This window comes from Sprattus sprattus (genome assembly GCF_963457725.1).
Source record: "Sprattus sprattus genome assembly, chromosome: 18".
NCBI classification, from domain to species: Eukaryota; Metazoa; Chordata; class Actinopteri; order Clupeiformes; family Clupeidae; genus Sprattus; species Sprattus sprattus.
In genome coordinates, this window is record NC_137916.1 from 15,830,235 (window position 1) to 15,851,862 (window position 21,628).

At 44.8% G+C, this 21,628-nt stretch overlaps 2 protein-coding genes across 2 annotated transcripts; one reads left to right on the forward strand and one right to left on the reverse strand.

Annotated features, from left to right (window-relative positions):
* Positions 1-7,731: 7,731 nt before the first annotated feature.
* On the forward strand, positions 7,732-14,419 carry LOC308379471 (proline-rich transmembrane protein 4; the record flags this gene model as incomplete). Its single annotated transcript, XM_080856623.1, has 3 exons — positions 7,732-8,521; positions 8,663-8,962; positions 12,405-14,419. The coding sequence occupies 3 exons, from the start codon at positions 7,732-7,734 to the stop codon at positions 14,417-14,419; spliced, it is 3,105 nt and encodes a 1,034-aa protein (XP_080712749.1).
* A 2,654-nt stretch (positions 14,420-17,073) lies between these two features.
* Positions 17,074-19,636, reverse strand: LOC308379478 (cytosolic sulfotransferase 3-like; the record flags this gene model as incomplete). The annotated part of the gene is made up of 7 exons (XM_080856631.1): positions 17,074-17,186; positions 17,304-17,478; positions 17,771-17,868; positions 18,034-18,160; positions 18,251-18,351; positions 18,638-18,766; positions 19,498-19,636. 7 exons carry the CDS (start codon positions 19,634-19,636, stop codon positions 17,074-17,076), a joined length of 882 nt encoding a protein of 293 aa, XP_080712757.1.
* Between the last annotated feature and the right edge of the window lie 1,992 nt (positions 19,637-21,628).

A 21,628-nucleotide genomic window follows, 5' to 3' on the forward strand; every position in this document is an offset into this window, starting at 1 on the left:
ATATGATACAGAAGATTTGAGTGAGTTTGCAACCTCAATATTTCGTGATTGATTTATTTGATATTTATCTGTCATTCGCCCAGGGTAGATTGAGTCAATGTCTCTTTCCATGCAAGCTCAGCTTTATCACAATGATGAAATCCATGAAAATCACATGGCTTATTTTAATGTAATCAGTACAACAGGGAAAACCTATTTGGGCCAACTGGTTCAGGGTAAAATGATAATTTAGCTTGTAATGAAAACAGGTTTGGGGATCACGCTCAGCCATACCTTGGCAGATCTACCCGCAAACACACTCACACACAAACTAAAACTCCAGCGGCAGATCTTACCATGGCTAGCTTAGTCTCTCACAGTGAGCCAAGATCATTGTCCTGTTTGACAATAATTCAGAGCTGCTTCTGACCACTGCTCAGTTCCTCTCCCATGGTTGAGGAGTCTGTTTGATGCCTGCACACAGTCACAGAGAATGAATGCCAAACCAGTAAAATAATCATAAGTACAATTGAACACAATTTTAAGTGTGACATTGAGTAGTGTCCTATGGCATGTGATATTTCCAGACAAAGGCAAAACACTAAGCAAGAAAGAGACACATAGATAGACAGAGAGAGAGAGATGGCATCTATTTAACAATCCATGATGCATGTCCTGTATAAAGTGAATAGCAGTACCATTGTTCTGTAATAAAACTGGAATTATGCGACAAGTAATTAAAATGTTTATTGCCCCTCGTTGTGTAATTCTAACCATAAAGCACGAGGTTGGGGGCGATCATGTTGATCTGCATGTGAGGCAGAGAGAGAGAGCGCATGAAGGGAGGGGGTATGAGTGAGAGCGTGTGGTGAAAGGGGCGTGAGTTTGAAAGCAAGCTATGTCTATCGCGCAGCCAGGGAGAACCAAGAAGGGAATACGGTGTACAGCACCAACGGTCACTTCGGCTTCTCGGTTAAACGGTCACAGAAACCAGAATACAGTCAAGATACGCACTGCTGTTGTGATAACGGTCGGAGTGACGCAGCCGCCGCAGTGGAACCCAACACGGCCAGCACTGCAGGTAAGGTCTAAACGAGGCTATCCGTCTCCACTACCTTTCACTATGAGAACTCCAGATATGTATTGCACGGATGCTGCGAAGTCGACGAGCATTAAGCTGCCATGTCCGTGCGTTCGGTCGTGACGTAAGGAGAGGAACCTGTATGACGAATATCAATGGCACGCGTATCATAGTTTAACTATATAATGCAATATAACCTCATTATGATTTGATAATGCGAAAACGTCGCCTACAACTATCAGCCGGTTCCGTCTCTGGTCCATTGGCACCTAAGGATAATAAATTGGCCTCGCCATGTAATACTATTGTTGAGGGTGAGGGTATCGTGTTCGTCCGTCAGTGTGGTCCACAGGTTCGGGAGCATTCAGAAGACTGTCCCGTCTTTCTCAGTTGGGAGAGCCTCGGGCTAAAACGTAGGCCTGTCATTTAAGCAAATAATAGAACAATTTGGACGTGTTAAAGTCGGGTGAGTGAAAGCACCACCTCATCAAGTCGTGCTATAATGCGAGGTTAATGAGAATTACTTTAAGTACTGGCACGTGTACAATCGGTGAGGTTTTTATTGAGGCAGATTGGGGGAATTTTATGGACTCTCTCTCTCTTCGCATGTGTGCGTTGGAGTGGGTTTACCCAACGAGTCTCAATGGAGAATGTGGGTACACCTGTTTGTCATTAGTAAGGACTGCTGGGGATGATGGGGGTGAAAGGGGATGTACCAGCCAATTCGCTTTCTGCTTCTTATAAGGCTTCAAAAAACCCGCAAGAGCTACTGGTGTTTACTACCGGCGCATCTGCTGCGCCCACTATGCTCGATGAGATTTCGTAATTTTGAGTTGAAACAAGTCTTAACGTGAATCAGATGAAAACAAAAAGAACAACTGGGGCCTGTCTAAGGCAACCCTGAGTGCTATAGTTTTATTATAAAGAAAGGCGGCTTTTAGCTCTGGGACAAAGCGTGTTTCTAATGCTTAAAGAACATGTGTGAGCAACATTGACGGTTGGGTAGCTCCAGGGAGCCTGGAAGCCTCAATTCGTATTTTGACCATCCACTGCAAAAAGGCTTCAACATGCAATCCTACTAACAGTAGACTAAAGACATTCATCCTGAGATGATGTATATACTGCAATAACCTTGCCAGCAAGCTTTCCTCTATGAAACAGGCAAAAGATGTCATAGCTCTTAGAGAATTGCAACTTTAAAATAAGAACTAGAATTAGAATAGTTGTTACATACAAATACCTCCTTGGTGACAAGTTCATATAGGCTACAAGTTGATTTTTAAAGCTGAAATATGAACCAGAAAGATTTAAGGTTTAAGTTTTATGGCAAAACTTACTTGGAGGTGTATGGTTTGTATATGCTTCTGAAAATTCCCCATTTTGAGAAAGATGCAGTATAGGATGGCATGCAATGTAGGATGTAAACCTTCTAAAGTTTACTGCTTTTCCCCCAGAGTATCCCATACCTCAAACCATGCAGGCTTGGTGACCTGCAGGTGACCCCAGACAGCGTATATAATCATGCGTTCTTATGAGTGTGTGTGAAAGCTGTTTAAATACTTCACATCTTTCACTCCTTATTTACCCTTTGACTTCTGTCCTCACTCTTGTTGGTAGCATAACACAAAGAAGAGATGTGTGTGGAGAGAGAAGGATGAAATAGAGAGGAGTAGAAGACAGGGACAGGTGGAAGGACATCTGACGCAGAGGTGAAACAGACATATTGACGCCTCTTGGCCCCTGGCAAAAGGCCATGGTGTAGATGTAGTGCCTTTAGAAGAAAAAAGAGAGGGAGGGAGATAAAGAGAAAGACAGATGTTATAGTACATCATAACATTTTGTGAGAACATAGTGAACATAGTAGACCACCAGTGCAGAAAAACTTGAGTGTGTTTGAGTTATTTACATTCCTTAAAGATGTAATCCTTTGGCCAAATCTGTGCTTTCTACCACACACACAGAAACACGCACATTTCTACCACACACACACACCCACACTCACTGTTACACACACAAACACACCACACACAAACACACACACACACACATACATACAGACTCGCACACACTCGCACACACACACACACACACACACACACACACACACACACACACACAGACACACACACACACGCGCACACACACACACACACACACACACACACACACACACACGCATGAACACGCACACGCACTGCACGCATTCACACTCACACACATACACACACACACACAAACAGACTCAAACACACTCGCACACACACACACACACACACACACACACACACACACACACACACACACACACACACACACACACACACACACACACACACACACACACAGGTCTACAGCAGAAGGGAAGAAGCTGAAATCTCTGTCTACAATAAGACCTCTGTCTCTTCCTGGAAACACTCACCAAAATTAACGGAAATGTCTGACTAGGTAGAATCTGGCAAAATATGCAAGTGGGGTTGTGTGTGGGAGTGTGTGTGTGTGTGTGTGTGTGTGTGTGTGTGTGTGTGTGTGTGTGTGTGTGTGTGTGTGTGTGTGTGTGTGTGTGTGTGTGTGTGTGTGTGTGTGTGTGTGAGAAGTATGTGAGAGCGAACAAGCATTTCTTTCAAAATGTGAAAATTCTGCAGACCTCAGCTTTAGGCTGAGACCACTGGGGCTCTTCGGCTCATTTCAAAGGGGGTGGGCTACTAGAAACAGACATGTGTGCTTGTGCAGGGCTGTCCCGATGAGGGATGAATGTGATTTTCCCTCCCACTGTTTGTGTTTGAGCCGTGAGATTGTCATCTCATGGTGTTTTTGGTTTGTGTGGTTTTAGTATACAGATGTACACAATCTGTTTATGTTTTTGAGTGTGACTGTGCTTCCTATAGTGTCGGTGCATGTGTGAGTGAGAGTGTATCCAAATAATGGAAGGATTGTGAGAGATGGACTTTCTGCCCCTAAGGGCAGATCTCAGGATATAAATACCCAGGCCTACTCTCACTGCCCTCTGTGTCATGTTCAAAGCATTGTGCAGCTTGTACTCCCTCAGAAAGACATACACACACAGTCAAACACACACTTATACACCCTCTCTCTCTCCCTCTCTCTTTCTCTCTCTCTCTCCCTCTCCCTCTCTCTCTCTCTCTCTCTCTCTCTCCCCCTCTCTCTTTCTCTCAGACAATGGAAAGAGACAGACTCTGCCAGGAAAGGTTTCTGCCTCTTGCCTAAAACATTTCCTCTTTTGGCCCTCATTCCTTCTCTTCCCACTCTCTCCCCTTCCTTCCAAACACACCTCACTCGTCCCTTATCTTTGTTTTCCAAGTCAGCGGCTCAGTTTATCTTTTCTGGTATCTTATGAGTAATCTCCTTTCATCTGTGGAGATCTTCCATGACGCTCAGCTCGTAAAAGTAAGATGTTGTGTGGAAGAGGTATGCAGAGATACGCAGAATCAGAAGAGAGAAGATGCTGGTAGAGCCTTAATAGTGGGCGTGGTAAAAAAAAAAGAGGAAAGGAGAGAAAGGAGGTAAAGGAGTGATTTGAGGGAAATGGTATCCTCATAGACATAGACATTAAGCAGTGAATGAGAAAATGTATGAAAGGGGATGAAAAAAACATGTAGGGAATGAACCTGGGGTACAGAGTATGCCCTATACTGTATGAAAGTCAGCTCCTGAAATATCAGCTGTACATCTTTGTTTACAACACCCAGACAGAAGGTTACAGTAACCCTACAAGTCAACAGAATGTGCCTAGCCTAGATGCTTTTGCAATACATCCCTGTGTGTGGTGAGTTGCAGCAAGAGTGGGTGTGATATGTGTAACAGGCTTCATGTGTGAGCTTGAGTGTGTGCGTATGTGTGTTTAAGGGTGTGGTGTGAATCATAGAACCGTACTCTGAACCGTGGTCCGGACTACATGAGTCAGAGGCTCTGCAGTCTCTCTGGTAACAACCCTGATCCCCGACCAGCATGCCCAGCTCCGCTTACATGCGCACCCACCTGAAAGATGATATCCAGAATGAGGCCAGATCAGTGTGCTCAGAGGGAAGGTGTGCTACTCAGACTGAGTCAGACTGATGCATGCTAAGGACATCAAGGGGTTGTTGAATGACATGCTTTATTGGGCAAGATTGTTCTTTAGGTGACTGAGGAGTGGGATGTCAACAGCTGCTTTAAATCACACAGCAGGGGTGATGTCACTGCCATGGCTTAGGGAGAGAGTGTGTCAGTGCCTCCACTTTTCCTTCTTCCCCCCTCTCACTATTGCCCCTGCCCTTCCCTTTCACAGGCAGGGATGTGATGTCATACATTTCTCTGGTCATTTTCTGTCTAGACGTTGGAACTTATGTTAAAGAGCTTAAAGTGCCAAGAAGGTGGGAGAGAAAACAGAATTGTATGTGTTAAGTGTTATATGATTTTTTCTTCATGAGCATAGCCCCTATGTCCCTCGTACTGTGTGTATAGGACGTACGAGTAGCAATGAGTTAACTGAGTGTGTGTGTGTGTGTGTGTGTGTGTGTGTCTGTGTGTGTCTGTGTGTGTGTGTGTGTGTGTGTGTGTGTGTGTGTGTGTGTGTGTGTGTGTGTGTGTGTGTGTGTGTGTGTGTGTGTGTGTGCGTGCGTGCATGTGTGTGTGTTGACTCGACTCTATCCGAAGCGTGGTCCTGCTATGCTGACTCAGAGGGCAGGTCACCATTTCTAAAACAGCGTGTGCACCTGCACATACATTCAAACACACGACAGAGTGCACAAAAGAGTTTTCAGTTACACCAATCAGTCACTAGCTCACACACACCGTTTTATTTGGATAATTTCTTGAAATCCTCAGTAGTTTTCACTGCCTTTGTGTTTGGTTTAAAATTATTGGTATCTATATGTGCCATACTAATGGTGGGTTAAATCCAATGCACAATGCAAAAACAATGAGTCAGTTGCATGTTAATGATTCAGATAGATGTGTGTTAAGATGGCATAGACACCTGTGGGCTGTCTCTTGAAAAAAAGACTCAGCAGGTTGCCTTCTTTGCCACTGAAGACACATCTTGAACGGGAGTCACCTGGCCTTTACCACATGATTAATCATGCATGATTTTCCATGTCACTTGATCAGAATTAGCCTCAGACAGTGTTATGGTGCCTAATGGACGCCTGACTGTTTGCAGTACGGTTACACACACTGGTGTGGCACTGTTGCTGTCATGGGTGCTGTCCTGGTACACTCTCTGGTTGAACATTTTAGTGAAATGATAATTTAGAAATGTGATCAATTTCTGAGTTAAAGTTAGCGTTTGCAGCTGCAGTTTTGAAGCTCTCTGACATGCTAATACCAGGCATGCAGTAGGGGTTTTGGCCAGTGATTCCTGAAGAAGCTGCACAATCTCTTTCTTGCCCCCCATCGCAAGCCTCGCTCACCCTTGTACCCATCCAAACATATCTGCAACCCACACACTCATCCCCCAGCCAAGACTCAATAACTTCAACGTCCTTGCTTTACAGTTCTTTACTTTTTACAAATTACATACACAGACAACCTCCAACTGACCTGCTACTTCCAACACCTAACCAGTTGTTCAGATGTGCAGAACCGATATGGGCTTTCAAACAGATATGGGCAGGAGGAAATATAGATGTATTCACCCTACACACACACACACACACACACACACACACACACACACACACACACACACACACACACACACACACACACACACACACACACACACACACACACACACACACACACACACACACACACTCACACACACACAGTCACATACTAATACACAAAGACTCTCTCTGTGACCCAGATTTTTCCAACAGAGTTTTTGCCTGGAGTCCTCTCCTGTCTTCCACAGTCACTTTTATTTAGTGTCCTCAGAGGTGACTCTATGAGCCCTAATTTCATTGATGGGCAACATGGTTAACATCACGAAAATGGCCACTGTGCATGTTCTGAAGCTAATTTAATAACATACGTAGCAAATTCACTTAGCTAATTTACTAACATGAGCGAGATTCGTAGCGCAAACATGGGTTGGCCAGTGCAATGTCGAGTTGTGTCCTCGCATAGAAGTGGGAGTTCCATGTATAAATCAGTTCCTTTAAAGCATCACCTGTTTCAGTGTTTCTGTTGATAAAATAATGTAATGTCGGCCAGGCCTCCTGCAAAATAACCTTAGGTGTAAACCGCTCTGTTCGTGACTGGAAATGTGTTGTTTGTTTTATTGTAGAACAATTACTGAGCTCCATGTCAGTCTTAATAAGGTATGGTTAAATCATTGTGATTGGCTGATAAAGAATGACTTCTTTGCTACATCCACTAATTACTCAACCCATGTATGCTTGATTGCGCCCTGCTTTGTGTTAACAAAGCTACCAAGTATAGGTATCCCCGTCTATTCTGAATGCTGATGTGCAAAGCCCATTCGCTCGTGCTTATGCTCGTTGCCCTAGGAAACGTATGTTTATGTGTGTGTATGTGTAATTTGTATGAGTGTATGTATGTGAGTGGTTTGTTTATACCTTGTTCATACCTATGTTAACATCCACTTATTTTGTGTTTTCACAGGCCTCAGAAGAATGGATTGATAGGAGCCATTCGAACAAAGGCCTTTTAGAGAGGAGCTTATCAGAACTTTGTTCAGCGAAGCACCTCGAGGGCCAATGGTTGCCATGACGTCCCTTCTGACTTTTTCCATGCTGTTGGCCTTCGTCTGGCCAATGGCTGCACAAGATTCCTTAAGTTCCTCCCCAACCCTCACTCCAGACACAGAACCCTTCAAAAACACACAACAGGCCTTGCTGTCCACACATGCTGGTGGCCAGACAGATGTGCCATTCATGCACTCCACTCAGAGACAGGCTGATTCACAGACAGTCAAGAGCACAGCTTCCACAGAGTCTGTGGATAAAGCCACTCTAGTTGAAGGAATTCAGTCGCTCCAGGAAAATGGTGGAATTGTAGGAAGTGCACACACAGACATTTCTCACACAAAGACCACTCTGGCTTCCAATTCAGCTGGCCCTTTGTCCACTGAAGTCAGAGCCACTGCCACTGAGCCTTTGCCATTAGGAACTTCCTCACTCAGGAAAGAGGTGTTTGGACCAACAGAATCTCCACAGGCCAGCCAGAGCTCAGTCCATAGTACCACTCAGGTGTCCACCGAGGTGGAGCCAACGACCACAGAGGGACCAATCCAATCTCCCGCTGAAGATGCCTCACCACCGGCTGGATCAGGTGATCAGGTCATTCCAGTTTCAAAGAAGATGGCTGAGGGTTCACCAATCACTGTGACTATAAGTCCACTCCCACCCAGGAGGGCAACGAGGACTAGAAGGGTACCAACCAAAATGGCTGAGGCGCAGCCCCGACCCACTGCTAGCATCGTACTGCTATCCATCTCCACACCAGCCAACTCTAAGACATCTCCACTGTCGGCAGACACTGGGCGCTTTCAACCAGGTGAGTCAGATGTATGATTAGGGAATGTAGTTTTGTTACAGAGGGATAGTAGTGTGTCAGAAGTATGGCTTTAATAAACTCAAGTAGAGTGTTTAGTGTTAGGTATCACTGCATGTTACTCTTTTCTTTTCTTTATTACAGGTGCTGACACAGGGTCAAGGAATAAAGCTCCTCCTATCGAGTCAGCAGGAAGCACATATGCCACAGCTGGTGCAACCACTACCCTAGCCAGCACTGCCAGCCCCCAGCCTCACACCTCCAGTCCCACCAATCAGCAGGCGGAGAGCACAACACTGAAAGATATCTTCACAGCAACAACCCGTCATCTGGTGAAGGAGGCGTCGCCCAGAGGACCAACAGTGAATAGGACTCATAAGATAATATGGGTCACATTACCTAACCAAACCGTTACCACTGAAAATGGGAAACAGACCAGGGCAGGTAAGACTGTGCATGTGTGCTAGGAATGTTTGGGTCATGAAGTGGTAAATGAATGGTATGTGTGTGTGTGTGTGTGTGTGTGTGTGTGTGTGTGTGTTTGTGTGTGTGCAAGCACTCATACATCCTTACCACTATATGGGAACTGACATAATAGTATTTAATAATAGGTATTTTTTAAAGGTAAAACCACCAGAGAATTATCTACAGATGCCATTAACATCAACAGCTCTTGAAAAAGTTCCCATGACAGCCTTCCCCACAGGGTGACTCTTTCCTAAATGTGTGCTGTGCCAGATCCTAAAGCAGTGCATTAGTGTTCACATTTCCTACATCTCCACACTAGAAGGTTATATCCTTTACTAGCACATGGTAGGAAGTGAATATGAATGTTCAGTTGTATGAAGGGAAACTATGGTAGAAGGCAAGGTAACCTAGGAGCATTCAGCTCCAAAAAGAACACATCTTGTGGAAAGAGTTTGGCTAAATGAGGTTGAACATGCAACAAGCAATGACAACATGTAGACAAAAGAAGAATATTGTACTATGTCAACACTGCCATATTGATTGAATCTACTGTAGGGCTGAAGTACACTTCCAAATAGAACTGTTGCAAAAACAACCTGAAATATTGTGATATTTGTAAGGCCATAATGCCTTTCTAGGATCTGTGTATATTTCTTTTACTCGCTCTATCTCAGTTTTATATCTCTCTTCCGCCTTCTCAGCATACACGTGTGTGTCTGTGTGTGTGTGTGTGTGCGCACGCACGTGTGTGTCTGTGTGTGTATGTGTGCATGTGTTTGTGCGTGTGTGTGTGTGTGTGTGTGTGTGTGTGTGTGTGTGTGTGTGTGTGTGTTTGTACCTGTGTACTTGTGTACATGTGTGCGCACATGTTCTTCTGAGACGATGCCCAGAGGGAAGTTGATGGGGGTGGGAGAGGAGAACAGAGGTGGATGAAATGAAGAACTAAGGGATGAAAGAACCAGGAAAGACAAAAATAAAATGCTTCGGGAGATTAAATGACAAAACGGAAGGTGGAGGAAGGGGGGACATAGAGAGAGAGAGAGAGAGAGGTAGAGAGCGACAGAGAGAGAAGAGAGACATAATAATGAAAAGCAGATGGATTGGAGATATGGATGGGAAAAAGAGGGCGAGCAATAGTGGCTGGTGAGTCTCTCAAATACCCTCTTGAGCGACTACTGCTGGGTTGAGTTCCTGCCCAATCTGTGTGTGTGTGTGTGTGTGTGACTGTGTGTGTGTGGTTACAACTGATCGCTTTTAAGTATATAACTGCCGTGTGTGTATGGCTGTGTGTGTGCATGTGGCTAGATGAGAATGTCAGTGTGTGTGCATGTGTTTAGCATGTGCATGGTGGTGTGTTCATAAAAGTGGGTGTGGGTATACGGGGCCAAAGCTGTGTGAAAGGTATGTGCATATGGGTGGGTGGGTATGCACGTGTGTGGACATAAAGAACTGAGGGTGTGTGTGTGTGTGTGTGTGTGTGTGTGTGTGTGTGTGTGTGTGTGTGTGTGTGGTGTGTGTTTAAATGGCCCCAGCTGTGAAATCTGAGGAGCACATCTGGAGTATGTCTCAGACTTGCACCCCAAAAAAGATCTGTGTGAGACAGAGTTAAATTCTCTGTCTGTGTAGTTGTCAGGGGTGCTAGTCTGTCTTTATATATGGAATCGTCTGTCAACAGTCAAACCTTTCCCCTCCACCAACTGTGTGAATATGTGTGTGTGCGTGTGTTTACGTGCTTATGTAAGTTTCTACATTTGTTTTTATTCTTGCCAGCAGTGTTTTTTTCACCAAAACACATATTGCTTTTGATTGTGGGAGATGTCCTCTGCAAGAGGCTTCACGATATTGATCCATTAATGAAAATACCTGGAGGCACATGTGAAATTTGATAAAATGAGTCAGATAATATCCTTTTTTATTTGAGGGACTGCATTTGTGTGTGTGTGTGTGTGTGTGAGAGAGAGAGAGAGAGAGAGAGAGAGAGAGAGAGAGAGAGAGAGAGAGAGAGAGAGAGAGAGAGAGAGAGAGGGAGAGAGAGATTGTGTGCATGTTTGTCTACTTTTTGGTAACTTAAAGTACAATGCAAATCTTTTTCTTTGCCCATGGCACTATTGACGTCAGGCCATAGGGATTCACAAATATGAGGTCTTTAATAGATAGATTTATATCTCATTCAATTACAGTGTGAGTCTGTGTGTGTGTGTTATGTGTGTGTGTGTGTGTGTGTGTGTGTTTAGTGCTGTTTGTTTTGCTGAGTTTCATAGAGATGGGGCACAAAGGCAGGATAAGGTGGAGAGTGTTATCTGACTGTACTCAGTGTGTATTTTCATAGATCCCTATGTTCTTCTAAGTGTGGAGGGCTTGTGTGTGTATTCTCATAGATGCCTATGTACTTCTAAGTGTGGAGGGCCTGTGTGTGTATTTTCATAGATGCCTGTGCACTTCTTAGTGTGGAGGGCTTGTGTGTGTATTCTCATAGATGCCTATGTACTTCTAAGTGTGGAGGGCTTGTGTGTGTATTTTCATAGATGCCTGTGCACTTCTTAGTGTGGAGGGCTTGTGAGTGTGTGTCTTTAGAGGGGTTTGGTGCGTGCTGTATAATCTGTTGTCTTGGAAACACTACAGGTTGAATCCGACCCCCGCTGGCAGGGTGTTACATAAGATGTGAACTTTAAACACACACACTCATGAATATAAATACAAGCACAAGCACAAACACAAAGCCACAGGCACACAACTATACTCATGTACACAGAAACACACTTATATTTCTGCATTATTAAATGAGTCATTCCTGCATTATTTCCAAGCTGCTTGAAGATTGTCATCATTTGTCATAGTGTTGTTGTAGTGTGTTATATGGAGGTTTTAACAGTTTGTTACAGAAGTTGTAGATTATGGTACTGCTATTGCAGTTGTTACCTGAAAAGTTCATGTTGTTGTTCATTTGTGGTGTACGGAGAACACCTACTGTATTTTATTAGTACCGGTATAACAGTTCATAGTGAATGATGAACCCACATGAAAATCACTAATTGATGTACATTCACATCATGGCAAATTAAAGATGTGTACCATCCGCAAACATTTTTGCTACCCACTACCTTGAAAAGGCAATGGTCAAATCAGAGGGTTGATATGCTCAATAGAACCTTTTTTATTTATGTTTTTATTTTGATCAGTAATGTTTACTTAAATGTGATTCACGATCCCCTGACCTGCCTATTGTGAGTTCATATGCTGAGTAAATAGGCTTTGAGATTTCCAGATGTTGTTTTAGGTGCATGCCCCAGTCACAGGAAAACAACTTTGGGGTTTTCCACCTACCGGTGAGAAGTAGGTGCCTTTTGCACAGCTGAGGACCTTGAAAGCCTGGTAAAAATGTAATAATTAAGATGTCTCTCTCTTTTTCTGTCTGCAGGAGTGATCTCTCCATCCAATCTCACTCCCACCCCTCCTCTACCTGGACCTGAAGTCAGAGAAGGGTCAATTTCAGAGAAAAAGAACCTCTCTATGGCACACATCCCCCCTCCTGTGTTGCATCCTGGCCCCTACCCCTCCTCCTCTGCACCCCCGTGTGTGGTGGGGTCCAAGGGTTGTGTGATCCCCAAGAGCCACGAGGTGATGGATGAGCCCTTCAACCCCAATGGCACGTCTCTGGAGTGGGACGACCTGAGCCGCACCCTCTCCTTCGCCTGGGAGCTCCATGTGTTTGGCTCTGCCGCTCTCTTCCTGCTCTTGGGGACAGGGGGTGCTCTGGGGCTGGCGCTCTCTCCTGCTGCCTGCTGCCCCTTGCGGGGGGCCCTTGTGCTCTCCAACGCCCTCCTGCTCCTGGCCGGGGCGCTGCGGACCACGCATTTCTTGATGGACCCCTACGGCTCCCGCCATCTGCTCCCCCGGGCCGCGGTCACGGCTCTGATCACGCTGCCGCTCCCGCTGCTCTTGTGGGCCCAGGCGGCCCTGATGGCTCTTGTGGTGCACGGGGCCGGGCTGGAGCTGGAGTTGGTGCCCCCGTCGCTCTTGCGGCCCCCCCTACTGGCCGTGTTGGCGGTGCTGCAGTGCACCCTCCTGCTGGCCGCCGATCTGCTGTCCCCTGCGCTCTCCCCAGCTGTGCCCATGGTGCTGCAGAGCCTCACCGTCCTGGCGGGCCTGGCGCTCTGCCTGGGCTTCCTGTGCCTGGTACTGCCTCGCCTGGCCCGAGCCCAACAGCAGCGGGGAAAGGCTGGTGGAAGGTGGCTGTGGCGTGCGCTGGGCCGCGTGCTGGCCGTCTGCGCCCTGCTGGGGGCGCTGTGCTGCCTGCTGCACACACACACCTGCCTGTGGCTGTATGGTATGCTGGGGGACTGGAGGCACTTCCGCTGGGGCTGGTGGCTCAACGTGTTCTGGGCACGGTTGCTGGAGCTGGCCTGGGCTTTCTGCCTGCTGCTGCTGGCGTCCTGGCTCTTCTGGAGGCCCCGCGGGGGGACCGGGGCCACTGCAGGGGCCACAGGAGGGGCTTGTCCAAACAGCGGCGGGGAGCTCTCCTCACCCTGCCAGCCGCCTGCCATGTCCCACCCGCACACCTGCTGGGCTAAAATTGTGCAAAGCCTCAAAGGGCGCCCAGGCAGGAAGTCAGAAAACGTGGCAGGGGCCGGAGTCAACGGGGCCGGTGGGTCAGGCGGAGGTGGCGGGGTGTCCGGCGAGCTCCCAAACAACTGGGCCGGACAGGAGCGCTCAGGCGCCGACATCAGCAAGAGCCTGATCCGCAATCGCGAGCCCAAGGACAGCAACTGCTCCCGGCAGCAGCAGGGCTCCGGAGGAGGAGCTGGGTCCCTGCTGCGGCTGCAGGCTCTAAGCCGCACCCCGGCCCTCTCCCTCAGCTCCAGCCTAGACCGCGACAAGGAGTCCTCAATATCGCTCTGCGACTTTGACCTGCGCCCCCCCTCGCCCATCGACCTGAGCCGCAGCATCGACGATGCCCTGCACCGCGAGCACCTGCTGCACGGGATCGGCCTCTTCCGGTCCCTGAGACCCCCCTCGCCTTCCCCAGAGCCCCCCTCGCCTGGGCCCTGGCTGCGCCGGAACAGTGACCCCCAGCTCACGATGTCGGACAGCAGAAGCACGGAGCTCACCGAGTCCTCCGAGGGGCTGGATCGCCTGGTCAACAGCTCTGTTCCCAGCAGGCAGGTCACGGCACCCCCCACTCCCACACACCAGGGCCCGCGCTGGATAGCAGAGCAGCAGGTCCCCTCCTCTCTGTCCTGCCCCGTGTCGCTGCGCCCATCCTGCAATAGCCTGGACCGCCTAACCCCAGCAGGTGAGGACACACGACCTTTCCTGACCCCCGATTTGGACAGAGCTGGCTCGGAACTGGACAGCTCGGCCGGCAAGCGTTTTTTAAAGGTCAGTCGCCAGGACGACTCAGCGAGTGTGAGCAGTGACATCATTGACTTGTGATGGTGCTGGGCTGAGCCCAGCCCTTGCAGTCCCAGCCGTAAGGGTGCGCAGAGGAACAGGAGCCTCTCAGACCTGCGTGCCCACAGAGGAGGCACTCTATGACAATCAGATGTGTGCTACATCCCCTGTTAGGGTATGCCCTGCTAAAAAGCAAGTTGGCAGAAAGAGTACCACACATGGCTTGCAAAGCTTGTGTATGTATGAATATGTGTATATGTGTAAATGTGTATGTGTGCGTGTGTGCGTGCGTGCGTGCGTGTGTGCGTGCGTGCGTGCGTGCATGCGTGCATGCGTGCATGCGCGTGTGTGTGTGTGCGTGTGTGCGTGCGTGTGTGTGTGTGTGTGTGTTTGTGTGTGCATGTGCGTGCGTGCTTGTGTGTGTGCATGTGCTTGTGTGTGCATGCATGTGAGCATATGATGATAACAATGATCAATGTGATATAAATTATGGCATACATTTTACACATCATTCACATCTTGCAGACAGTATAGGGATTATGTTAGTGTTAGTACATTTCAAACATATTTATATGTGATAACTTTTATATCATATATATATATACAGTATGTGATTTTTTTTTTTTTTTTTATCTGATGGCCCATGCACTCCTGTGAATTCAGTAATGTGTTTTGTGACATTGTTGGCTGTGTTTTGCCAGTGGCATTGTACTCACTGTCTACCATCTTTCAACCTTTTTGTGTTTTGTAAAAATGTGCCATCTGTGACGGCCATAGCTCCACTCTACTCCCGTGTGCAGGTTGGGTAAGGAAAAGCCTGGCTGCTCACTTGACCACCGTCTCGGTCATCTGTTGGTCTCACAGCCAACTGCTATTATCTAAACACTGGCTAAACAGTGAGGCTACATTTGAAATCCCTTAAATATAACCTAGCCTAATGCAGTCTTTTGCATTAATGTTAACACAAAACTGCCGTTTATTTGTTGTGTCCTGTAAACCATATATTCTCCAAGTTAGAAACATTAACCAACCTGAATGCTGTATTTTGAGAGAAAAAAAATGAGGGATCGTAATTGATTGCAATATTTGCATCAATATAAATCACTATGTGATACTTTTAAATCTATTCATGTTTCTTTAAGTGCTTCAGCTTCAAGAATCTCGGTAGTTCTTGACATTGTGACTTGACGTTATTTGACCCAGCATGACAAAACATTGATGTCTTCTTAATTGTTCTGAAGTCTGAATTTTGTCTGTTCATTTGCTGTTGTTCTCACGTCTTGTTTTCTTCATATTAGTGATTCCGAGTCACTGGTGCTGGAGAGATTGACGTATGGTTTGAGCTCAAATTGTACTTCCAGTGTGGTGTTCATCATATCCAGATGTTACCACAATAATTTAAACACTCTAAGAACACATGCACACATGCACATACAACATAAATATACTTATAAATGTAACATAGAATCTTTTGTAAATACCTAAATACTGCTATTTTTTTGTCTGTAAATAAAATGATATATATTTAGAAAAAAGATTGAAGGTAGTGACATGTTTGTGACAGTCATGGAACAAGCGCACACACACACACACACACACACACACACACAGACATACTGTACACAAACCCTTAGGTTCAGATTGGAGCTCATACTTTGAAGCATTAGAAAAAAGTAAAGTCTTAATGTAACAGAACTTAATGTCTCATTTCTTCAACAAAATGCTTCATGAACTATATCAGTAGTATTCTTCTTTATAAAGCATGTTTCCTACAGACGGTCTCAAATATACTTTATTTGAGAAAGGACAATTTAGAGCACAAAGTACAGTACTTGTGATATCAAAGTCAAATGATCAAAGTTATGATTAAATATTTTATTGTGCAACAACTGTCAGCTGTTTCCGGTTTCCCACCTCTCACCTCTTTCCTTAATATCTGAGGTGTGTTGATGTGGCACAGGTACTGTCAGTGCCACTGTCTGCTATTTCAATCCATTCAAATGACCCACTCAGGTACCAGTTGATAAGTGACAAGTTGTCAGTGTTGACAGTAGTGGGTTTTTTCGCAGTTGTTGTGATTTCTGTGATCATGTCATACTGAATTTCTGTAAGGACACATGAGGAATGTAATAATGACAAGTGATTATGAGTAGTGATGATGGCACGGGCGGCGAGCCACTAGCTGGTATGGGTCCTCTGTGTCCAAGTGTTTCTTTGAGCAGCAGTCATGTGTTTGCTCAACAATAAAATTTCACAATCACTCATGCTGAAGTTTGTTTTTTCAATTGTATGCAGAAGGTCCGAGGACCACTTTTTACTTGTGTGCAAGCAGATTCTGTTGAATTGAGCTACTGTACTGTTACTGTTTTTGTGTCTGTATGTGTGTGTGTGTGTGTGTTTGTGTCTATGGTTCTATGTTTGGCACATGTTTATAGCTAGAGTGTGTGTGGGTGGGGAGATGGGGATGTCAGTTTGTGTGTGTGTGTGTGTGTGTTTAGTTATGCTGTAGCAAAATCTACCACAAGAGTACCAAGATCTGGATAAGTTATTCACTAATACGGCCCAATTAAACCAAAATATTGTGTGTCTGTATACTGAAGGTTGTAAGACATAATGTGCAATTCAACTGTAATATATTTTTATTTTTGTAATTTTTAGGCAATATTACAACAATTCACAGTTAACAATGAGTCCTGTTAGATTTCTGTATGGAACTCCAGTGTGCTGTTCTTCATCCTCTTCTTGTAGTGCTCGTCAAATGTCTCATTCTGAGACACAGTGAAGTGGTTCTTCCAGTCACCAACTTTCCCTGCAGAGGACCAGAGAAGGGACATTTCACTACACTTCCTCAAAACACGACTGCTCTGAAGCATCCCTGTATCCCAAATGTCCATTCCCACCCACAGGAAGTTTTGATTATTCCTACCTTTGCGCATGAAGGGAGAGATCTTTTGATCCATCACTGGATCAGTGGAGTAGTTGGCCATTGGGTTTGCCTTCATGGCATCAAACTGCACCCCTCCCCTGATGCACTCTCTCTCCTCTGCTGTGGTGGACAAACCCAGGAAGGAGCCGAGGCGCTCCAGCTCACGGCCCGTGTCCTGGTGAACACACAAACACACATGCTTCAGGTCCTGGTCCAGGTCTCATGAACACACAAACCCTTACTCGTGCAATTACACATGCACACATGCTTCAGGTCCAAGGCAGTGTCTTTATTAACCTTCACATTCCCCTAGTAAACACACAGACACGCACACACAAACACACGCACACACACACACACACACACACACACACACACACACACACACAACTGCAATATGAGTGTCCTGCTATTTGTCTTTAACATCAACTCAGATACTGGTACTCTGCTCTGCTGTGCTCACAAACCTGCACCATGTCCTCATAGAACATGTAGAGAAGATTGGAGTAGGTCTGCTTCTTGTCCCACCAGCCAGTCACATGGTCATACCAGGAGCCAAACACCACTTGTTGGAAAAGTCAGCAACATTATTGTGTGTGTGTGAGAAAGAGAGAAACAGAGGCAGCTTCATGAATGATTGCTGCAAAATGTAAGCTTCAAAATACATACATTTCACAAAACTCTTTTCATTCATTCATTCATTCTTTATGTATTATTCATTTATTATTACTTTTCCCTTCCATAAACCTGGGCAGAAAACTGTTCCAGTCCTTCGGCTCCGGCTGCGCCATGTTCATGCGATCAAAATGGAAGTAAGACACAGCGTTGTCTTTAGCATTACGGGCCACGTACACTATCTGTAGAGAAAGGAGTTAGCACAGCTATTTTTGCTCAGTGTGATATTGCTCTTCAAGGGAGAGACATGAAGAATAAGAATGAGAGAGTACCCTGCAGTTATTTTCCCAGAAGCTCTTTGGCACAAACTGAATAGGTAGATGAGTCTTGATAAGTCGCGGGCGGGTGGGAAGGGTGTCAAGTACCTCTACGCCTGCGTGTTAAGAATTTGTATGTGTTTGTTTTATTCATTTTGGCACTGGTTCATTTATAACATTTTGAAAACAGATGAACATTGTTTCAAGGCAATTAAGAGAAGATTAAAGGCTTTAATCACAAGCCTAAGATGACAATGGCTAGTTAATCACCCTTTATGTAAAAACACTCTATGCAAAATGATACGGATCTGCCCATTGCTGGCTCGGGGGGGCAAATTAAGTTAAACAAGGTAGAATAAGGACAAGGAGAGAGAAAAAGTGGAGCGATCTACTCAACAACACCTGTGCAGTAGTTCGGAATGGTGAGCTCTAGGAAAGGTACTCGGTCAAAGATGGGCAGATAATTCTCTCTATCCTTAACCGTAGGCCCAAAGTGCAGCAAGTCCAGGATGTAAGACATCCAAGTGGTGCCTAAAAGAAGAAGAAAAATGACATTGGGATGGCAGTTTGGCGAAAAACACATTTGCAAGTACACTGCAGTGGTACATTTAAAGCAGAGTTTCAGTGAAGTTAGACACGTCATTACAAAATGAGAACAAAGGCATTTTAAATTTCATTAGCAGATTATATTAAAGGCACCCAGTGCAACTTTATGTAAACATTCAATGAAAAATAAACATTCAATTTCTAGTCTTTTTTACACGTAGTAAGTTTCAATAACTCCATACCATTACATATCGACATTCAAGGAGCAAAGATGAGACGTTGTTGTGTGGTGAGAACTGATAGAAAATCGTAAACAACAACAATCGCCGGTGGGGAGAAGCAATTTTTCCATTGACTGGAAGCCTGCTTTATTTATTGTAGGTTACAAAAAATAAAGAAAATGGCGGCGATTGTTGTTGTTATCGATTTTCTATCAGTTCTCACCACACAACGACGTCTCATCTTTGCTGCTTGAATGTCGGTATGTAATGGTATGGAGTTATTGAAACTTACTAAGTGTAAAAAAGACTAGAAATTGAATGTTTATTTTTAAGCCTCGAAAGTTGCACTGGGTGCCTTTAAATCTACCCATATTTTTCTCTAGGCAAGAGTTCACACTGAGAATTGCCCTGTGAACATGTTCCCTTTGAAGAGATAGCACACACCCACACACAGACACACACACACATGGTGTTGAATCACACACACAGACACACCTGCTTTTGGATAAGTGGCTATGAGTATATCATCTGGCAGAGCCTTAAAGTTTTGAACATTTTCCCAGTTGTCCGTGAAGTAGTGTGTCATCGAGACTCCGTGGAATTCATAGAGCTCAGGGCGTTCAAAGGGCTCCATCACCTGAATAAGGATTAAACCATACCTCATCTCAAACATCATCCACTAAACCTTTAACCTGCAATGGACACTTCATGCACGTTGCAACACATTTTCATATTACCAACTGAATAGAACACAGAATAAGCACTTCCTTTAGCCTATTGCAAAGCACCATGAATGAATTCATATCCCTAGTAACTATACTGTAAAAAAGTCTCTCTGGCCTTAACTAACTCTACTTAACAGTTTAATCTGAACGCAAACTCACTGGCTCAGTGAATGTCAATGAAATCACTTGAAGATTTGCCAAACAAGCCCTCTTCCTGTCTTGGTTCTTCAGCTTTCTCTCAACAGTTACGTTTCTCAGCCGTACTCATTCTCTCCTAACAAACCTGTGAGTGTGTGTGTGTGTGTCGGTATGTGTGTGTCTGTGTGTATGTGTGTGTGTGCCAGTGTGTGATCTCTCTTATCTCTGCTTTATTGAACTGTTTCTCTAAAGGGCAAAGTGTCACAAGACATACCTCTGAGCGAGTGTGCTTGTGCCTGTTCATGATCAAAAGACATATGTGTGGAAATATGACTTATTAAAGACTGTAAAGGGTGTGTGTAATTTACAGCTCCTTAAACCATGAAATTCGACCAAACCAGGACTCTTTAACGTACATTTAGATAAACCAAAAAAAGAATTTAAATGATAAAATAATTAAAGAAAGATAAGAAAGAAAATCTAAATTTAAGAAAGATAACACTCATCAATAAGACCTAACTGGATCAGTTTTCTTTTTTATACAGTATTTAATTTGAGTGTGTAAATGTATACATTCCCTCTTTGGAAATGTCACGACTGCCTGGCTTAAGTTAGTAGGGTCGTAACAGGAAAGAAATGCCAGTGCTGTTTTGTTCTTCACATAATTCCTTCACATTAATTCAGGGGACGAGCAACAGAGAGAGAAGAGTGTCTAACATTGGTGAAATTTGACCACATCCATTGATTGTCTCAAAATTGAATAAAGTGTTCTAAAACTAGTATATGTTTTATATTCAATAACATAGATAAATAACAAGTATCTGGATGGGCATGACCTTACTCTATTTGGATGTCAGTATCCATGTTTACCTGTTCATTTGAAAATTAGCCAACTCTGCATCCATCTTTAAGTCCTTCTGGGCTCGTATCCATCTTTCCAATGCATCTCCAATATTTAGCCGCATTTTACTACGTCTCTGGTCAAGCAGCTTTTGAGAAGGATGCAGAGGTTTTTTGGATGGGTAGAATCAAACATAATCCCAGTTTACCCTGTTCAGTCAACGGTAACCCATTGCTAGCCGCCTCAATTGCGTAGCCTCAAAGTTGAGTTCGGTTTAACTGAGAACCCTCCCACTCTGCGTGGTCAACTGTCATTTCGGTTCAAATCGCCGCAAGTCGCCAAAATTAAATTTACATTCCATGGTCTCTTGTCACTACATCACTGCTTGTCTCTTCGTGTGTATACTGTGCTATTTTGGTAAGAGAAATAGAGAAAGAGAGAGAGAGAGAGAGATGGTCTTCCATGTCTGCGTGAGTCTGACTATGCGCTCTCTCTCTCTCTTCTGTAGCTGCTTGGACTTTGCTTGAAACTGATTGATGGTTTGTGAATAAAGATGCTTGTGTGTGTGCATGTGCTTGTGTGTGCATGCATGTGAGCATATGATGATAACAATGATCAATGTGATATAAATTATGGCATACATTTTACACATCATTCACATCTTGCAGACAGTATAGGGATTATGTTAGTGTTAGTACATTTCAAACATATTTATATGTGATAACTTTTATATCATATATATATATATACAGTATGTGATTTTTTTAATTTTTTTTATCTGATGGCCCATGCACTCCTGTGAATTCAGTAATGTGTTTTGTGACATTGTTGGCTGTGTTTTGCCAGTGGCATTGTACTCACTGTCTACCATCTTTCAACCTTTTTGTGTTTTGTAAAAATGTGCCATCTGTGACGGCCATAG